The following is a 17046-nucleotide window of genomic DNA, read 5'->3' on the forward strand; positions in this document are numbered from 1 at the left end:
TTACTTTTTTTATTATAAGAGAGAAAAGTTATTTATTTCAACCACTTGAACAATATTTTGATATTGTCTTTTATAATTCCGAAAGAAGAGTTAACACACAATTAATCGCAAATTAAGTCATGATTTAAGTTACATTCAGAACAGTTAAAATAATTAATTAATCGAGATTAAAAATATTCATTTATAGGCAGCCTATATTGTGACACTCCTGTTGCCCATAATGGACAATGAGAACATTATACCATGAAAGGTTGGGGGTCGATGCCAAAGACTGGAAAGTCCAGAGATACATTATGTTGACTAAGATCACAACTGAATTAGCCGACTCAAACAAGAGAAAGATTTCAACTAATAAGACTAAATTGAAATTTGCAGTTAAAATGAACACTCCCAGAAATGCCCAAATGGTCCCAGGGCAGACACAGGAAAGAGATTATACCGTAGTCGGCTTCTGGAGAGACGGAGCTCTGGGCCTCTTTGCTTGTGCTGCTGCCCCAGCAACCTGTCTTTAGAGACTTTGTAGGTTTCGAAATCTTATGATATATTTTGTCAGCCTTTAATGGAATAAAGTACCTCACTGAGGGTAATGCTACACCGACATGTTTGTATCTCTAGCCTTGTGGGGACCTCTCGTTGCCCCAGCCTCTCACCTAAACCTAACCAACCACAACAAATGGCTAAACTTAACCAGGACTCTGAACCAAACTGAAACCTAATTATTGTGACCGAGTTATTTTGAAGTCTTCATCCTCAAAATGAGACATAAGGTCCCCACAAGGAGGTGTTTTGTCAATAACTGGTTGCCTTCAGTGAGGTTAAACCAGGTATACACACACACAGTGTTGCAGCAACGTAGAGAGGAAATGAAAACTTGTGCCCAACCCCACCACACCCGACCCTGCTATCTAACACAATCACTTCTCCTATTTTCAGCAGAGCTCTTGCCACAGAGCCAAAGAAGTCAAAGAAAATCTCCAGATATCAGATCAAGTGTATTCCCTTTCTGCCGAGCTCATCAGAATCAACGTCACCAGCCGCGCGATGATGTCACACCAAAGTGAGCAAGAGTTTAGTCACCAGAAGTTTATTTAACTCCGTGGATGAGCACCACACTCACTTGACAAGGCTTGTTTGGGTGCTTTTCTAAAGAGTCTTGTCCTCTTACTCACCTCAGTCACTTCACTCATCACAGCCTGGGACACGGACATTCTGGCACTTTCCACTTCCGTTTTATTTGCTGCAATAATGCAGTGATAAACCCAAGGTCACGTCGCTGAAATTGCTTTTACCATAAAGCAAACCTTCACGCCCGTTTATATGGACCGTGGAGATGGCAGTGCTCAGAGTTTGCCTGAGGTTTGAAACGCTGCTGGCTTTATTGCCAAGACGCATTGTTGCCTCAAACAAATCACAGGCCAGACACACTTTCATGCCATCGGACATAGTTGTAGCAGTTACACAAGAGCCAACTGAATAAAGTCATTGTCAGAATGTGGCACCACTTGTTTTCTTTCTCCTTAAAATTTTCCACTTAAAGACAGCAACATCTCATGAGAGTTTTGGATCTCATGCTGGGAATACGAGACTCATACTAGACATGTTTACCATTGGTTCCGCCAAGAGGCTGTGATACCTTTTTGGAAAATGTGGTGACATTCAACCCGAACAATACACGACAGAGCAATGTGGGGAGTCAATTCCAACCTTATTTTTATCTCTTCATTTGGCCCCAACGTTTGGATCACCACCCAAGAGCAACGTTAAGCGCCGCTAAAATAAACAGGCATGTTTAATCAGATTAGCTCTCGCTGAAGCCGCCACTCTTTGATATTTGCCTCTTTTTTTGTGATCACAGAGCAGAGGCCAGGCATCCGTCGGAACGGAGGAGAAGCGGGAAGGACAGCTCCATATGCGTCGCGTCAGCCAGAGGGGACAGCTAGGTCCGACCGTCTTTTCCTGCCACACTCATTTGGCCGCAGCAATCATCCTGTCTTGTGCTAAAGGTCTCTTGTTGCTAGGAGGCGCCTTGGCACTATCTTGGAGCTACCGAGCAAGAATATGCTGATTAAACATGCCTTCATTAAAACGATTACATGCATAAAGAGGCTCGCTTTCCCACAGGCAGCCAAATAACAATGAGCGGGAGGACATGGAATAAGGGGATTTTCAGTGAAGGGAGGGGGTGGCGGGGTTCAGTTAAAAGAGTTGAATATTGACTGCTTGTTAGTGTGAATCCAAGTGACCCACACACACTTAAAGGAGGGCCTGTAACGCTCTGCTGACTTTATGTGGGGTGTGTGTGTGTGTGAGGGAGTGAGCTGTTCTCTCCTCCAGGGGACAGCCAGCTTTCAAACGCCCCTACCTGACTCACCACACCTACAGGCCGCTTCCAGGTCATCGAGCTTCCAGCCAAGACCTTGCCCTGGACTCGGATGGGACTTAGTTCTGGTTCATTTATTGAGGCCGGACAATGTTTAGTCCCGGAATAAACTGTGAAAGCAGTAGAGGGAGGCGAGAGAGATGAAGGAAGGTAAACACATGGTGAGAGAGAGAGACATCAGATTCATGATCATTCGAAAAGGGAAGCTGCAAACGCATCGCACAGGGCTCTTCTATTGACTCATGTTAACTCCTGTTAACTATTATTAAGGAAACTGTCTGTTTTTATTACAGTTCTAGTAAAAGAAGAAGAGACCTGTTTATCAGCTGCTTTCTTCTGCTTATCTGAGGTCACTCTGGAGGGATAGCTTGGCCTCCTCTGGTCAAGCGAGACATGATGTTTCCACCATGTCCTGGGTCTGACCCGGGTCTTCCGACCAGTTGGACATGCCCTGTACACCTCATTGAGGGAAAACCTGGGAAGCTGTCTCAAATGGTTCGACACGGACCCATATACTGAGAGAGAAACCAGACACCCAGTGGAGAGGGCCTTGACAGGGTTCTCTGGACTGAATACATTCTCACTCCTAGGGCGCCAAATATTGACAATTGTCAGGTGGACTTTCCACTTTGAGGATGACGCAGAAGTCAGTTTGCATTGCGTGTTCACACATTTGCTTTCAATTGAGCCAAAAAACCACCACCAATGTGGACTGGTCGAACCTGCCTTTAAGAGAGCTGGTCCTCACCGTGAATCTGAATCTGTTGTGGATTATTCATTTACATTACGATCTTTATGATCACAATTCCATGCATACGTGCATTGGAAGCAGTTAGATTAAGGGCAAACATGAGACAAAAGTAGCTCAATTGTTGTCACAGGCAGTGGAGCAGAAGTAGAGTTCTGTCTTGAAACTTGTTGAGAAAGTCGATTCTCAGAAGCAACAGATAAATGATTAAAAATAAACTCATCTTAGTTCCCCTTTGTGACTGCAGTTTAAATAAGAACAGAGTAAGAAGGCCATAAAATGTTTCAACGTCCAGTGTCTTCGACAGCCTCCGACTCCAACGGTCCAGGCTCCTTTCCTTCCTATAACCACTAAGTAGTCGCCTTTCCTATCCCCTTCCACATGACTGCACCTCCATTCTTTTGTGATGTAATTTTCCCCTTTTCCTCGCTTCTGCTCTTCATCCTTCTGTCAACCTGAATCACGCTGGCACTCAAACAGCGTGACAGAATTGCACGTATGAGGTGTTTGAAGTCAACTCCATTGACCATAATATGGAGGAAAATACAACGCAGAAGCCGGTGAAGAGAGTCATCAAAAACAAGCTGCGGCGCATCAAACAGATGTCTATTTCACGGAAAAAGGAATCTGGCTAATTTACCACACACTTGAAGGGAGAGGCGTCCCGTAAATGTGGTCAGTGATTGCTGAGAGAATTTTTGCATATGTGGTATTTGTTTTAGAATTATAAGAAAGAACAAACACTTAAAGGTTTAGCTGTTTGAATGGATCCATCACACCACGTTTTTGAGTGGGAAGAGTGAAATTTGATGGCAGGAGATGATGCTCAGTGTTAGAAACACGACGTTCAGTCAAAATATTGGAATAATAAGGTTGAGTTTTGAGGGCTTAGTTTTGGACAGTGATGGCTTCTGGGTCAACGCCACCTGTCCAGTGTGACCGTGGTCGGGGTGCGTGTCAAAGGAAGATGCTGATAGACTGTGTCATGAAACATTGAAGGCCAGAGTTGTTCAGTGTTTCAACTGCTGTTGGCGTGAATTCTTAATGACTTGGGTGGAATTCTGCTTGAATTCACACACCAACTAGTCAAGCATGAAGTTTCGTTGCGGTAAGAAGTCGAAATACCTGTCCAGATCGGGGCGCAGAGACAAGCAGGCGCTTGTGACCCGAGGAAATGTATAAACAGAAGAAATGGAAAGCCGAATCAGACGAACTGAACGTGCGTGGGTGCACGGCCCTGTGGGAAGTGATTCAGAGTTCATTATCATACAGAGAAGACAAGACGTGCTTCTATCAAACAGGTGTTCAGTTCAAAGTGATTGGTTGCTTTTTGGATCCCTCATAGCAAGGCTGTAACCATGGAGTCAACATCACAAGCGGCTAAGTAAATAAAACCAAAACATTGCTCTGTGAGGTGGTTCATTCAAATTCACTATGGCACATGAAATACTCTGATGAGATACAAATATATGTAGATATGCTGTGGAATGTTGCATATACAGTATATATATTCCCATTAAACCAGTAACATCTTTTCAACGGCCACAGCTGAGAGCATTTCCTGGTATTATGTCACCAACTGAGGGCATGAAAGATGGAACAATGCAGATGCTGAGAAGTGCAGAACAAATTTCATGAGGCAAAAGCAACAATCAACAAATTTACTTTGACAGTTTTGTTTTGTTTATGGGAATTTGTTTTGCAATGCACTTGAACTTGGAGAAGAGGTGGTCAGGGACTCTTCACTTCGAGTGCTGCCCCTGCGACCTGACCTCATATAATGAAGTGGATGGGAACACCACCAGTATCGGCGTCATTTTCATTCTGAAAATAATAACAATAACAACAAAACTATATTAAAGCACTGACACATTTTAAACATATCATTTCTCACATTATCAGCCATATGAGAATATTTCTTTCTATGTACATCATGTGTTTGCCTATTTTAAATCAATTTAATTTGTGGGTTGTCACCATAATTATTTGCTTGTTAATGCACAAAATAAGATAAAGGTTATTAAACTTCATTGTTTTTGTTTACACATCATTTAAAGACATATTGTTTTACACTGAGCGTTGCTTTCTTTTTTTTCTCGTTAAATGCCGTTTCGTCACTGTTGGACAGAAAGACCGACACCATCTAGACTTCAATGAAGTTTACTACTCCATGAGGTAATGAAGCTTTGCCAAAAGGGGATTGTCTTCCCGCATTTCCCACTGAGGAACGGGTGCGTCACCATCTCCAAATATGGACCGAGGAACATAAATCCGGCCGAGTGTCACCCGCTTCTACCCTGACATATCAGGTTGTACATGGACTCCAGTCGAACCAGCTGCTGACTTGACCGTGCGACTTTGTGAGGGCAGTAGTAACCGTGCGCTAGAAGTGTTGGCGTGAGCTCGCGCCGGTTCCGTTGGCCCACCTGTGCTACCTGGGTTCGCCCTCAGGTCTGGTCTTGTTTACCCTTTCGCTTCCTGGCAATAACGTCATCTATTATGCCGAAGGCGGGTTGTGCGCGGCGGGGAGCCAATCAGCGCACGGGACTTGCCGCGCGGCAAGTTGCTGCGCTCGTGTCCATCCTGTTGATATAAAAGCGACGGAGCTCGTGAGCTGCCAGTCACTTTATCCGAGCTCCGAGGAGAGCGCAGAGCTCCGCAGCCTCACCCGCTCCGCAGTGGAATGAACGCGTCCCAAATAGTCACTGGACTACGCTTTGATTCACAGTGAAGGTACAAGCGACGACTTGGTACAGTAAAGTTCCACTATTTTGGAAGTTTTGCTCTGTTTTTTTTTTCCTTCACTCTAATAATACTGCGGGACTTTGTACCGGAGATTGAGTCATTTGGATCGCTGAAGACTATTTGACTGTTGAGTTTAAATGATGTCCACAATGATGGAACAGCCTTTTTATGACGACTCGTTTCTCTCTGCTTATGGCCATCCAGGAGCGGCACTGACTGACTACAAGTTGCTCAAGCAGAATATGAACTTGAACTTCCCCGAGTCTTACCGGAGCTCGAACTTCAAGACGCAGCAGCTGCGCTCCTGCGAGGGCGACTTCTTCCCGGCGGGCTCGGCGGAAGTGGGCTCCCTGAAGCTCGCCTCCCCAGAACTGGAGCGGCTGATCATCCAGAACAGCAACGGGCTCATCACTACGACGCCGACCCCCAGCCAGTATCTCTACAACCGCGGGATCACGGAGGAGCAAGAGGGCTTCGCGGAGGGTTTTGTCAAGGCTCTGGACGACTTGCACAAGATGAACCACATGGCTCCCCCCAACGTGTCCATCGGGGCCGGCGGCGTCTCCTGTTCCGCGTCGGTATTCGGGTCGACGATGCCACCAGAGCCGCTCGAGTACACGACTTTAAACAGCTGCGCCACGAACCCCGGCATGAGCTCGGCCGTCAGCTACCCCTCCACCACCATCAGCTACCTGCCGCACCACCAGTACCACCAGCATCCGCAGCCGGTTGCGCACGGCTCCCACCACTTCCAGCACTCGGGAGCCGGGATCCACGCGCAGCGCTTCGCGGGGCTGAAAGAGGAGCCGCAGACGGTGCCGGACATGCTGAGCAGCGACAACAGCTCCCCCCCGATGTCCCCGGTTGACCTGGAGAACCAGGAGCGCATGAAAGCGGAGCGGAAGCGGCTGAGGAACCGGCTCGCGGCGTCCAAGTGCCGGCGGCGCAAGCTGGAGCGCATCGCTCGCCTGGAGGACAAAGTGAAGCTGTTGAAATCAGACAACGCGGGACTGTCGAACACGGCGACTCTGCTCCGAGAACAAGTGGCCCAACTCAAACAGAAGGTCATGACGCACGTGAGCAGCGGCTGTCAGCTCATGCTGGCGCCCAAAGTGAAGTCTTACTGAAGAAACCAAGCACTGGACTCTGAACAACTGCACTGATACACAAACAACGACGTCCTCTAACACAGTCTGAATACCAGAACTGGACCACGTTTAACACTTGGGACATTTTTGTTTTATAAAAGTGTCTTTTACTGTCCTGTTTACATTTTTTTTGACCCATGATGTAACTTATTTGTGTCTGCCAAATTGAGCCGGACTCCTTTTTACGTGTACATTATACATATTTAAGTAAAACACAAGTAATGAACGGTTGTGTCGTTTCCTTCATGAACAGTCAAACACGGTATTTTCTTATGTTTACACCTGCGGCGTCAGTTTAGAAAATTAAATAACTATCTTCATATATTAAGTTAAAGGCGTCATTGCGATCTTAAACTTAACAGAGACACGGTATTATACTTGTCAAAGAAGCAATTCACCTCTGGACGCGCATAAGAAATGTGATTATTTACGACAGCGGTAGTTTCGACACTTAAGTGTGTTGACGTCAAGCGCGCGCGACAGTTTCCGTGTGTGACGTACGTGCCACTCCTTTTATGGTCAACGCGTATCTACTGAAGTTTCCGGGAACTCCCTCCTGCTTCACCCGTCAAGTGTGTGTGAACGGGTGTGTACCTAACGCAAGACGCCTTTATTTCGTGGTTTTTGTTTCAGACCACGGGAGTTTTCCCCTTCGTTTACAGCTGAACTCAGTTGCGGAGAACTGATGAGTTAATAGGAATACGGAGGCGGGAAACTTCCAGAGTTTGTTTACAAGAAATAGGGCAGAGATCATGGTGTTAACTGAAGAGTGTTCTGCTTCGATCTTGTTTGAAAGGATGAATAACTTGAAGCCATTTAAACCGTTCCATGTCTAATGTCTTACCGGTCAGTGGTCAGTATCTATATCAAAAGTGATTTAATAGTCAAAAATGACAGACTGTGAGAGCAAAAATCCAGCTGTTTACACTGATGTAAAAACAAAAAAAAAATAAGGGTCACAAAAAGGTGTCTACCATATTCTTCTGTTTAGATCCTAGTCGACTTGAGGTACGCGGGGGAATGTGAAATGCGCAAAAGAGTAGGTACCGAATAAAGTGCTCCTAAAGTTATGGTTGTCTCAGACATTTCAATGAAATTTTACGCAGCATTTATCTGTTTAATACAACGTCGCCCCCAAGTGGATATAAGAGGCAGTGAAAGCGAGTTACAACTGCTTTATTTACCGACGCTAGAAAGAAACAAACTGTGAGGAAATGCAACTTTTTTTCGTTTTTTGAAAAACAGTACGGTTCATTCTTCAGTGCTTGAGACTACAAGGCTGTCCCACTGGCTGTATTTTGGACATACAAATATAAGACTTGCAACAAAATACTTTCCTTTCAAATCAGAACTGTAAAAGAGGTGAGCTGACAGCTGCTTCACAAGGACATCTCTCATGTGAGGTCAGTGCTACGGTCTGGATGTCTACTGCTTGGAGAAGTAGTCTTTGCTCTTGTCCACGTCGGGGACGATGGTGTCGCTGCCGGGTTTCCAGCCAGCGGGGCACACTAAAGGAGCAGAGCAAACAATTGTCAGCAGATGACAGTGAACTATACACTGAGGACAAAGTCTAGGAGACAATGTGATGAACTATACAGTTCACCGACTGAACTGAGGGCATCGACTGCAATAAACTGGCGCGGTAGCTAGAACTGTGACAGACGTTTTGCATATGACAATTTTCATGTGGACTTGACCTTAGAAATAGCATGATTCTCCACTTGTTTCAGTACGGACTGGTACTCACGGTCAACATGTATAAATCACTGTGAGCAAAGCAGGAATCGAACACCCAAACGTTAAACACGACCTTTAACATCCATAGCGTTTACTTATACGACAAACCGAGTCAACATGTGAGCCAATGACCCACTTTGTTTTGAACACCAGAACATGTGTCACGGTCCCACTACCCACCTTCGCCGTTTTTGTCCGTGAACTGGAACGCTTGCACCAGGCGAAGAGTCTCGTCCACAGAGCGGCCCACAGGGAGGTCATTGATGGTGATCTGCCTCAGGATGCCTTTGTCGTCGATCACAAACAGACCCCTGACAGCCAAAGTCCAAATAGCTGATTAATTATAGGCTGTGCAGGTGCCACAACATGACTGTTGAATCCGAATGAGCTTCATTAAGAATCAAGTGTTTGCTTCAGGCTTAAATAAACATTAGTACAAAACATGAAACTTGTGTTGCTGACACGCTTCTCAACTGCCGGCAACACAATGATAGCGACAGCCATTCGCTCCTCCATATAAAGGGAGAGCAACTGAAGAGTTTGTGTTATTTATAACAATATTTTTTAAGATGTATTGGAGTGAGTGTCTGAAAAAGCCAAATTTATCTCTTATGCGGATACGACGGTCTGACTCTCGCCACACTTGGCACTCGAATTTGAACGATAAAAATAAAGTCTAGGAAACCTGTATGCAATGCCATCATCCTCCTTCAGCACACCATAGTCCCTGGAGATGCTCTTGGTCAGATCGGCCACAAGAGGGATGTTCATCTGGCCAAGACCTCCCTGCTTCCTCGGCAAGTTGGTCCTGTGAGAGGAAATGCATTTAGGAAATGTCCTAGTTACACTTCCAGCTGTTTACATCCTTTATAACTCATGCCATCCAGAACTTTCGATCAAGAACACTGTTATCAGGTGAGACAGAGACGTGAGGAGCTGTGGCTGATAAGGGGCAGGAGCATGGAGGCCGTGTCTTGTGACATAAGACGGAGGTCTTACTTCAACCTCTTAAAACTAACAGCTGTATCTAACCCCTTAACGACTGTTAAACTTGTTAATTATAATGTTAATAGGCTTTTACCAAGCAATTCATATGACGTACTATGTTTGCGTGAAAACCCTCACCAGGCCAAGTGGCTGAAGTGTGAATCCACAGAGCAGCCGATCACCTCACAGTTGATGTTGCGGAACTCCTGCACTCTGTCACTGAAGGCGATGATTTCAGTGGGACAGACGAAGGTGAAGTCCAGTGGGTAGAAGAAGAAGATCACATACTTCCCTGTCATTGGGAAACAACTGAAATCAGCAAACAGGATCCTCAAGACAGTTGTGCACTATTGTACCTTTGTAGTCTGACAGTTTGATATCCTTGAACTGTCCGCCCACCACAGCGGTGGCACAGAAGTCTGGGGCAGGTTGACCGATCTTAGCGTTTCCCGCAGACATGGTGCAAGTGGACTGAAAGAGATAAAAAGCAAGGCTCCAGAAGAGGCTCTGACTGATCACAGATAAGGTCGAGGGTGGGACCAAGGGTTGAAGTCATAGCCCCGTTAAAAAAAACTGTCCATGCTAGATAATAGACTAAGAAACAAGCATTTGCTGAGACGCTTGGAGTCGACCAGTTTTTCTGCCCTGCAGGACGGTGCTAATGCGCTTGATCATCCAAACAAGTCACATGCAAGTCATGTTGCGCCAGCGGGGAACAACGGCTCGTTTGGGAATTATATAACCGCCAGCAGCCGAATCTCAAGTGAGAACTCTGCTAAAGAATGTGCTTTACGTTTGGTTTTACTATTTTTTAAGCGCTTTCATCGACGCGAGAATCTGAACTTGGTTAAACATTTACAGATCCGTAGCCACGATGCAGCAGTCGAAGCATCAACAGCCATTGTCGGCGATGCACGTGTTTTGAATCGTAAAAGCCGAGGAATTCTGCATGAGTGCAGCAGCGGAGGAACAAAGAGTCGAGCAGCCGGCTGTCACTGGCCGCACCGGAACAAAGAAAGAGCCAGAATCTGGCCCAAGTACCGAGGAGTGAGTGACTCGCCCAGCATTGCACGGCTCTGTGTTAGCTTCTCCGAGCTAGCCGGGTTTTCGCGAACCCATCCTTGGTGGTAAGTGCAACACATACCGGAGCGTGACGGACTTTAATTTGAAACTTCACCCACCTGCCTGGATGGATGACGAGTGGAGGAGTGAGTCGTCCTGCTGAGGAAGGAGGAGAAGACGAGCAGGACTGGAGTGGGATGAGTGCGGGAGGTGGGCGGGGTTAATGGCGGCTACGGGACGTGACGCACACCGCCTTCAGAACAAAACGTGATTGTAGTTTTTACTTGTCAACAGTCGTGTTTTGATTCAGCTTTTTAAATTTAGTTTGTCAATGCTGGATCATTTTGTAGTGTGCGTACCACTGTTTTTGTTAAATTTAACTCGACTGGTTCGATGGCGTGAGGGACGACCCTGCGCTACAATATTACACTCTGGACATGAGCCCTCGAATTTTAATATCAGATGACGACATGCACAATAAAATTACACAGCGCCATTGGGTTGTAACGGAACTATGTCGCCTGTAAAACATATTTACGTCTCAAGAATGTGGAAGTCCGCAGGCTTTTACTTTGAAAATGAATCCATTTTACCGGTACAACATAGATCACTTCCTCTTATCGTTTTTTGCCGTTGCCGTTTTAAACATTTCGAATAAAGTGCACGGACTGGTAAGACAGCTGTTGGAATGTTCTCGATGTCACTCAGTCGCACTAGTAATTGTGACAGATTTCGGTGTGGAGGATTTTCCGATCCACGAATGCTCTACCTCGCAAATGTGTTTTAGCATCTTAGCATGCTTGTTCAGCGCAACAAAAGGGGCATCTTCACTGCCTTCCAATGCTTAACCCTTGTTTATTTTGAAATTCATCACGCATTGTGAGTCCGATCCGATATAAATGAGGTCGCTTGTTATTTGAGTCCACACGTTTTTTGTGCAAAGAGTTTCATAGAGCGGATCGAAAGTTGAAAGCGGGAGTGTGTATTGTTATTTTTATGTCCTTGATTTATTACAGGATTCCTCGAAAGTCAACCCACAACGCCGTCAATATCACGTTAACAGATGGATCCAGTGGGTGAGAACCGATTCATTCTAATACTGGAGTTGTATCTTAGAGCGCACCACATTTGCATGTTTTGGAAGGTTTGTGTGATGCATTGTGTAAGACATTGATGTTGTTGTTAAGAGTGAATGATTTTAGAACAGTGATACATTAAATTTGACTATCTTGATTCTGGTGATGTAGAAATCACAAGTCTTTTTTACTAACAGTTACTTGAATGAACACTTCCTCTTGTTGTAACTCAACCTATTCTGGGTCCTAAAGTTGTGTACTGTCATCAACAGAGGGCCCCACAGCAGCAGCGGTCACTTGTGAGTTCTGTGGAACGCATTTCGAGACGCGACGTGGTCTCTCCAGCCACGCCAGACTGCATCTCCGGCAGCTCGGTGTGACGATGTCAGACAGCAGCGGAGCTCCAATCGAGCTCCTATATCAACTCATGGAGGACAGAGAGGGAGACCTCACCAATTTAAAGTTGAAGGAGCCCTTGCCTGACTCCCCTCAACCTCGGACTTCCTCTCAAAAGTCAGCCCAAAAAGGATCTAGAACCTCTTTAAAAAGCAATAATAGCAAAACACCCACTTCCAAGGTGAAAAGTAAAGTCGCGACAAGCACACAGGCCGGATCAAGTCTGTGGACTTCCCCGATCCTGCCGTCATCTCCTTCTGCCGGACCTGAAGGAAGCAAACAATTGAAGCCATTCTGGGCCCCGCTGGAAACCGATGCTCCCATCACGCTAGGTTTGTCTGCTTTCACTATTTTGACAAGGTATTAAACTGCTCAACTGAAAATGTTGTTTTCTGCATTTGTAGCATCAGACAAAGATGATGAAGTCCACGTTTGCCAGATGTGCGGCTGCTGGTTTGAATCCCGCAAGGGTCTCTCCCGTCACGCTCTGTCTCACTTACGACAGCTAGGAATTCCACCAAGTGCTGTCAAAGGGAATCCTATTGAGTTTCTCAGCAACGTCATGGAGAGTGAGGATCACAAGCTACTCAGCTCCAAAGAGACAGAGCTGCTTGGAGCTCCTCTTCTTTCTAAACCCTCTCCTAAACGTTCTCCTGAACCCACATCCGAACTCATGTCGCCTCCAAGCAAACAGAGTAAAACATCCAAGGACTGCAAATGTATCTTTTGTGGAGAGGAGTTTGGAAACCGCAAAGGACTGGCCAGCCACGCCCGCTCTCACCTGCGGCAGATGGGGTTGCTGTATCTGGTGGGAGAGGGCACCGCCATCAGCACCATGCAGGAGCTGGTCCATAGTGGCATTTTAAAACGCACACAATCGGACTCGCCATCCTCTCCTGCACCTTCACCTCTTTCCCCTGATCCAGGTCATTCTCACACCTCCATTCCCTCGTCGTGTCCAAGTCCGACAAAGCCAACTCAAGGCGTGACGCCCCGACCTCCGAAAGCTAAAAAAGGCTTCCGCTTAGCAGTCGACCCCCTTCAGAGAAAGCCCAAGCAGGAACCTGTGGACATGGAGGTGTCACCATCGAAGGAACTGGTCAGCAGCTGTCGGATATCAACAGAGGATGCTGTTCCCGCAAATACTATCACTGCAGGTATTATATGGGCACCTTTTTTCTTATCTAAAATGTGCTAGGGGTTAGTAGAAATGTGCGACATAAGAACAAGAAACAAGCATAAAAATACAGTCGAAAAATTGTTGGTGATTGTTCAGTATAGTTCATATAGCAATAGCTCATTGCTATACATTTCATGGTCAACTTCAAAACTAAATGGCCGTTACCCCAACTTTTTTCCATTAATATGCCAATATAACAAGTCCACTTAAGTTTAGAGTCGCTCCCTTCCTATGTGTATCGTCATCCAAGCCAAACTGCTTTTCCAGCCACAGTGATCTGCTAGCTCTGATTCATGTTTACAGATAAAATGGTTGACCCAGTTACCAAATGGATTCTGCTATGTAGATACAATTGTCTGTTTATGTTTCAAAGGATGACCTGTCATTGCTATTGTTGATGTCCTGCTTTGATTCAGAAGCTTTGTCCTCCACAGAAGACCAGTCCCCACCAACAGTCCTCTGCAATTACTGCGGTCAGCTGTTTGAGACTCGCAAAGCTCTGTCCTGTCACGCCCGCTCCCACCTGCGCCAGCTCGGCCTCACCTGGTCCATCAACACATCGCCGCTGGAGCTGCTCAGAGAGTTCATGGCTCAAAGTGAAGACGGCACACCCACATGGGACTCCTCGGCCCTTAAGACTTTGGACCAGCAACAGTCCGCGGAGCAGTCCTCCAACCCCTACTCCTCACCCCTCAATTTCTCCATGAAAGAGAACTCTTCGCCTGCTAAGAGTGGAGCAGCTCCTGTTGGTGAGGTTTCTCATATGAAGTGGCTTTCACTGTGGTTGTGACGTCATAGCTGATGCGACTGGACCCCTCTTTCTTGGCGTAGATAAAACCTGTGAACTTTGTGGGTTTGAATTTGAGAACCGCAAAGCCCTGGCCAGTCACGCCCGGGCCCACCTCCGTCAGTTGGGCCTCTCCGAATGGAAGTCGGAAGGGGCCAACTCGCCGATTGAATTCCTTAGAGACATCATGCGCAGGGACCCGACCAAAGTGGCGGCTGTGATGCGGCGCTATCGCATGGGAGACTTGTACATCAAAAAGGTAGGAAGAGCTTCTTTTGGGTGAAGTGGGTTCAGCTGATCGGTTTCTATTTTTTCTATTTCAGTCCAACAAAAGTGCGACAGCATCCTCCTCAGAGACAGATTCGTTAGGTGTCAGCGGCCCCGAAGCGCCAGAGCTGAAGTCACCACGAGGAGGCGCTGCGGGTTCGTCCAGACCTCACAGTCTCACGCTGACAACCAAAATCCACTTTGACCAAGGTGTGCGTTCACAGAGGGGTAAGGGATTCAAAGATGCAAGTATCACAGATTCGGAGCATGAAAATCTCATATTCGTCTTTCCGCAGCTCATCCTCCTAAAAAGACACCAGTGGGGGATAGAAGTCGGGAGTCTGGCTCTCAGCCTCCACCTCGGACCGGAGGCATCCCTGCCATGCTGCCCAAACCTCCACTCACACCTCTGGTCAAGTTGGTGGGAAAAGTCTACACACTCAAATGCAGGTTAGTCACTTGCCCTGTTGAGTGCATTTATCATTTGGAATTCATCTAATATGCATTTATTTCAACAATAAAAAGTCACTTTGAAAAAAAAGTGTACCGCTAAACGCCGCGTGATGGCGCCATTTAACATAAAACACGACTGGCAAAACTCAGTAGGTGTCGCAATTTATTTACTCTTCTGAAACGTGCCACTTTCATTGTTTTTGCCCCAAAGTCTCCTCGTTCTTTTGGTCATCCAAATTAGTTTCTCCTCCCTGTTCCCTGCAAGGTTCTGTGAGCGAGTGTTCGAAGGCCCACTGTCAGTGCAGGAGCAGTGGATCACCCACCTGCAGCAGCACATCCTGACACTGGGATACAAAGGCAAAGCTTCTCCTCCAGTCACTCCCGCTCTCATCAACCCAGTGGCTGTCTAGAGCCGCTCATGACCAAAGGTTTCTTCTAAGCACAAGTCGATGAACAAAAACCAGCTGTGCTCCTCTCAGGCTGCTCAGACTATTCTGATGTAAAAGAAACTCTCCTAAAAGTTTACGAGGCGACCGTTTCACTGTGACACATTTTCGATTGAATCAGGTGTTGTGATGTGTCAGTTTCATCCTGTTTTTTTGTTTTGTAGAGAAGTATTTGTAGTCGTCATCATGTGAAGATATTTGTGAAACAAGTTGTACTTCTGCTTCATGTCTGCTTGTTTTTAAATATGTAGGGATTTTAAAAACTTGCTCTGTATTTAAACTTGAACTTTTGTGAAACTCTGTGAACAAACTTTTTTTTAAAGTCGTCTGAAGTATCACCAGCTGCCATGTCCATAATGATGGATCACTCAAGGTGAATATAAATAAAATCTGTGTCCTTCTCCATGAACCTTATTGGTTGTCATCTACTGCTTCTTCCTGGTAATGCAGTGGTACCTTGGTTTTCGAACGTCCCGGAGTTCGAACAAAAATTTCAAGATTTTTTTGCGTCGGATTTTTAACGAAAATCCAGAACTCGAACGCCCCAGAAAAAAGCCGGAAAAAACATAACGTGCGCTTTGTTATTGTGTGTAACACAATTCTGTATGCAGACGTGTCCCGTTTCTTCATATTGAGGTGTAAAACCTTTCCTGTCTCCACACTGGACCGTGGTAGAGTGTCACAGGGGAGGTGCTCGCTCTCCACACCACTCCAGGGTTTGATGTCCTGTTGTGGGCTGGAGCTGGGACAGGGATGAGGCGAGTCTGGGACAGAGCGTGACTTGGTTTATGACTTTGTCACAGCCAAACTGCACAGAAGCGCACATTCAGAGCTGGACACGCACCGGGCACCTCTTCACTTCTGGAGAGACGTCACTCACTCGGCAACCCCTCCCACATGCAGCGGCCACACACATAGAGGAACAGCCCACCTGCAGCAGACACTCTACATTCACTCCTACTCCTTGAACACATTATTTCTTTTTCCATTCATTGTAATGGGAAAAATCGATTCAGATTTCCAACAAATTGCTTCTCAAACGGCCGTCAGGAACGGATTGTGGTAGAGAACCGAGGTACCGCTGTATGTCCAGACTAGTGTTGGATGTAAAGTTGAGGTTTCATGAAACAGTGTCCTGATTTTCAGAGGCCACCAGATGGCGCAGTCTGCTGTAAAAATGTTTGGACTTGCAGCAACTAATTGAATGAAACCTCACAGCATTTCTAAACCATGAGCGCCATCTAGTGGCCTCGGAAACTCAAGGTGCTATTTTATCAACGTTGCAATACTGTTTCATGATACCTCATCTACTCACTAGTCCAAAACATTGGAGGCTGGTTTTCCTGTAAGTGCTTCTGAAGATGAATGAATACATTAAAAATAATATAATGATATACTGTATACTAATGATGAATTGAATAATAATGAAAAGTGCAAACTAATGAATAAGTGAAAACTAACCCACGGCGGGATAGACACCAGCAAACACCTGATGTTGCCCTTTGACCTTGTGAAGGTCAAGCATACACACAATGTAATTGTTCATTCCAAATACAGTTAGTGCTCAATTTACGTGGAATATTTAGTTGAGTAGCTTGGATTGACTTGATCTTGATCTTGAACTCCTGAAGAAA

General features: G+C 46.0%; 3 protein-coding genes across 8 annotated transcripts; 2 read left to right on the plus strand and 1 right to left on the minus strand.

Annotated features, from left to right (window-relative positions):
• Window positions 1-5732: 5732 nt before the first annotated feature.
• On the plus strand, window positions 5733-8099 carry LOC128753755 (transcription factor JunB-like). Of its 3 annotated transcripts, none has more exons than XM_053855814.1 (2): window positions 5733-5861; window positions 6078-8099. In XM_053855814.1, the coding sequence occupies exon 2, from the start codon at window positions 6116-6118 to the stop codon at window positions 6998-7000; it is 885 nt and encodes a 294-aa protein (XP_053711789.1). In that variant the 5' UTR covers window positions 5733-5861; window positions 6078-6115; the 3' UTR covers window positions 7001-8099. The 3 variants fall into 3 exon arrangements, with proteins under 3 accessions (XP_053711789.1, XP_053711788.1, XP_053711787.1); XM_053855813.1 differs by having other exon boundaries at window positions 5759-5878; XM_053855812.1 differs by having other exon boundaries at window positions 5759-8098.
• A 28-nt stretch (window positions 8100-8127) lies between these two features.
• LOC128753756 (peroxiredoxin-1-like) lies at window positions 8128-11031 on the minus strand. Its single transcript, XM_053855815.1, has 6 exons — window positions 10927-11031; window positions 10102-10216; window positions 9884-10037; window positions 9444-9566; window positions 8939-9069; window positions 8128-8529 (listed from the first exon to the last, which is right to left on the minus strand). Exons 2-6 carry the CDS (start codon window positions 10202-10204, stop codon window positions 8447-8449), a joined length of 594 nt encoding a protein of 197 aa, XP_053711790.1. The 5' UTR covers window positions 10205-10216; window positions 10927-11031; the 3' UTR covers window positions 8128-8446.
• On the plus strand, window positions 10720-15965 carry LOC128753753 (protein Wiz-like). Of its 4 annotated transcripts, none has more exons than XM_053855810.1 (9): window positions 10720-10872; window positions 11824-11883; window positions 12156-12611; window positions 12684-13436; window positions 13894-14208; window positions 14291-14505; window positions 14570-14741; window positions 14810-14963; window positions 15232-15965. In XM_053855810.1, the coding sequence occupies exons 2-9, from the start codon at window positions 11871-11873 to the stop codon at window positions 15374-15376; spliced, it is 2223 nt and encodes a 740-aa protein (XP_053711785.1). In that variant the 5' UTR covers window positions 10720-10872; window positions 11824-11870; the 3' UTR covers window positions 15377-15965. The 4 variants fall into 4 exon arrangements, with proteins under 4 accessions (XP_053711785.1, XP_053711784.1, XP_053711783.1 ...); XM_053855808.1 differs by lacking the exon at window positions 10720-10872 and adding an exon at window positions 11409-11478; XM_053855811.1 differs by lacking the exon at window positions 10720-10872 and adding an exon at window positions 11409-11478 and having other exon boundaries at window positions 14570-14723.
• The last annotated feature ends 1081 nt before the right edge of the window (window positions 15966-17046 follow it).

The sequence above is a fragment of the Synchiropus splendidus genome, chromosome 2 (assembly GCF_027744825.2).
Source record: "Synchiropus splendidus isolate RoL2022-P1 chromosome 2, RoL_Sspl_1.0, whole genome shotgun sequence".
Taxonomy (NCBI): domain Eukaryota; kingdom Metazoa; phylum Chordata; class Actinopteri; order Syngnathiformes; family Callionymidae; genus Synchiropus; species Synchiropus splendidus.

Bases quoted from the DNA above. Each gene is read 5' to 3' on its own strand.
- LOC128753755 (XM_053855812.1), top strand. From the start codon at position 6,011: ATGATGTCCACAATGATGGAACAGCCTTTTTATGACGACTCGTTTCTC.
- LOC128753756 (XM_053855815.1), bottom strand. From the start codon at position 10,204: ATGTCTGCGGGAAACGCTAAGATCGGTCAACCTGCCCCAGACTTCTGT. The intron at 10,038-10,101 runs GTACAATAGTGC...TCCCAATGACAG, and splicing joins CAAACTGTCAGACTACAAAG to GGAAGTATGTGATCTTCTTC. The intron at 9,567-9,883 runs GTGAGGGTTTTC...TTCCTCTCACAG, and splicing joins CACTTCAGCCACTTGGCCTG to GACCAACTTGCCGAGGAAGC.
- LOC128753753 (XM_053855810.1), top strand. The intron at 13,437-13,893 runs GTATTATATGGG...TGTCCTCCACAG, and splicing joins CGCAAATACTATCACTGCAG to AAGACCAGTCCCCACCAACA. The intron at 14,209-14,290 runs GTGAGGTTTCTC...TTCTTGGCGTAG, and splicing joins GAGTGGAGCAGCTCCTGTTG to ATAAAACCTGTGAACTTTGT.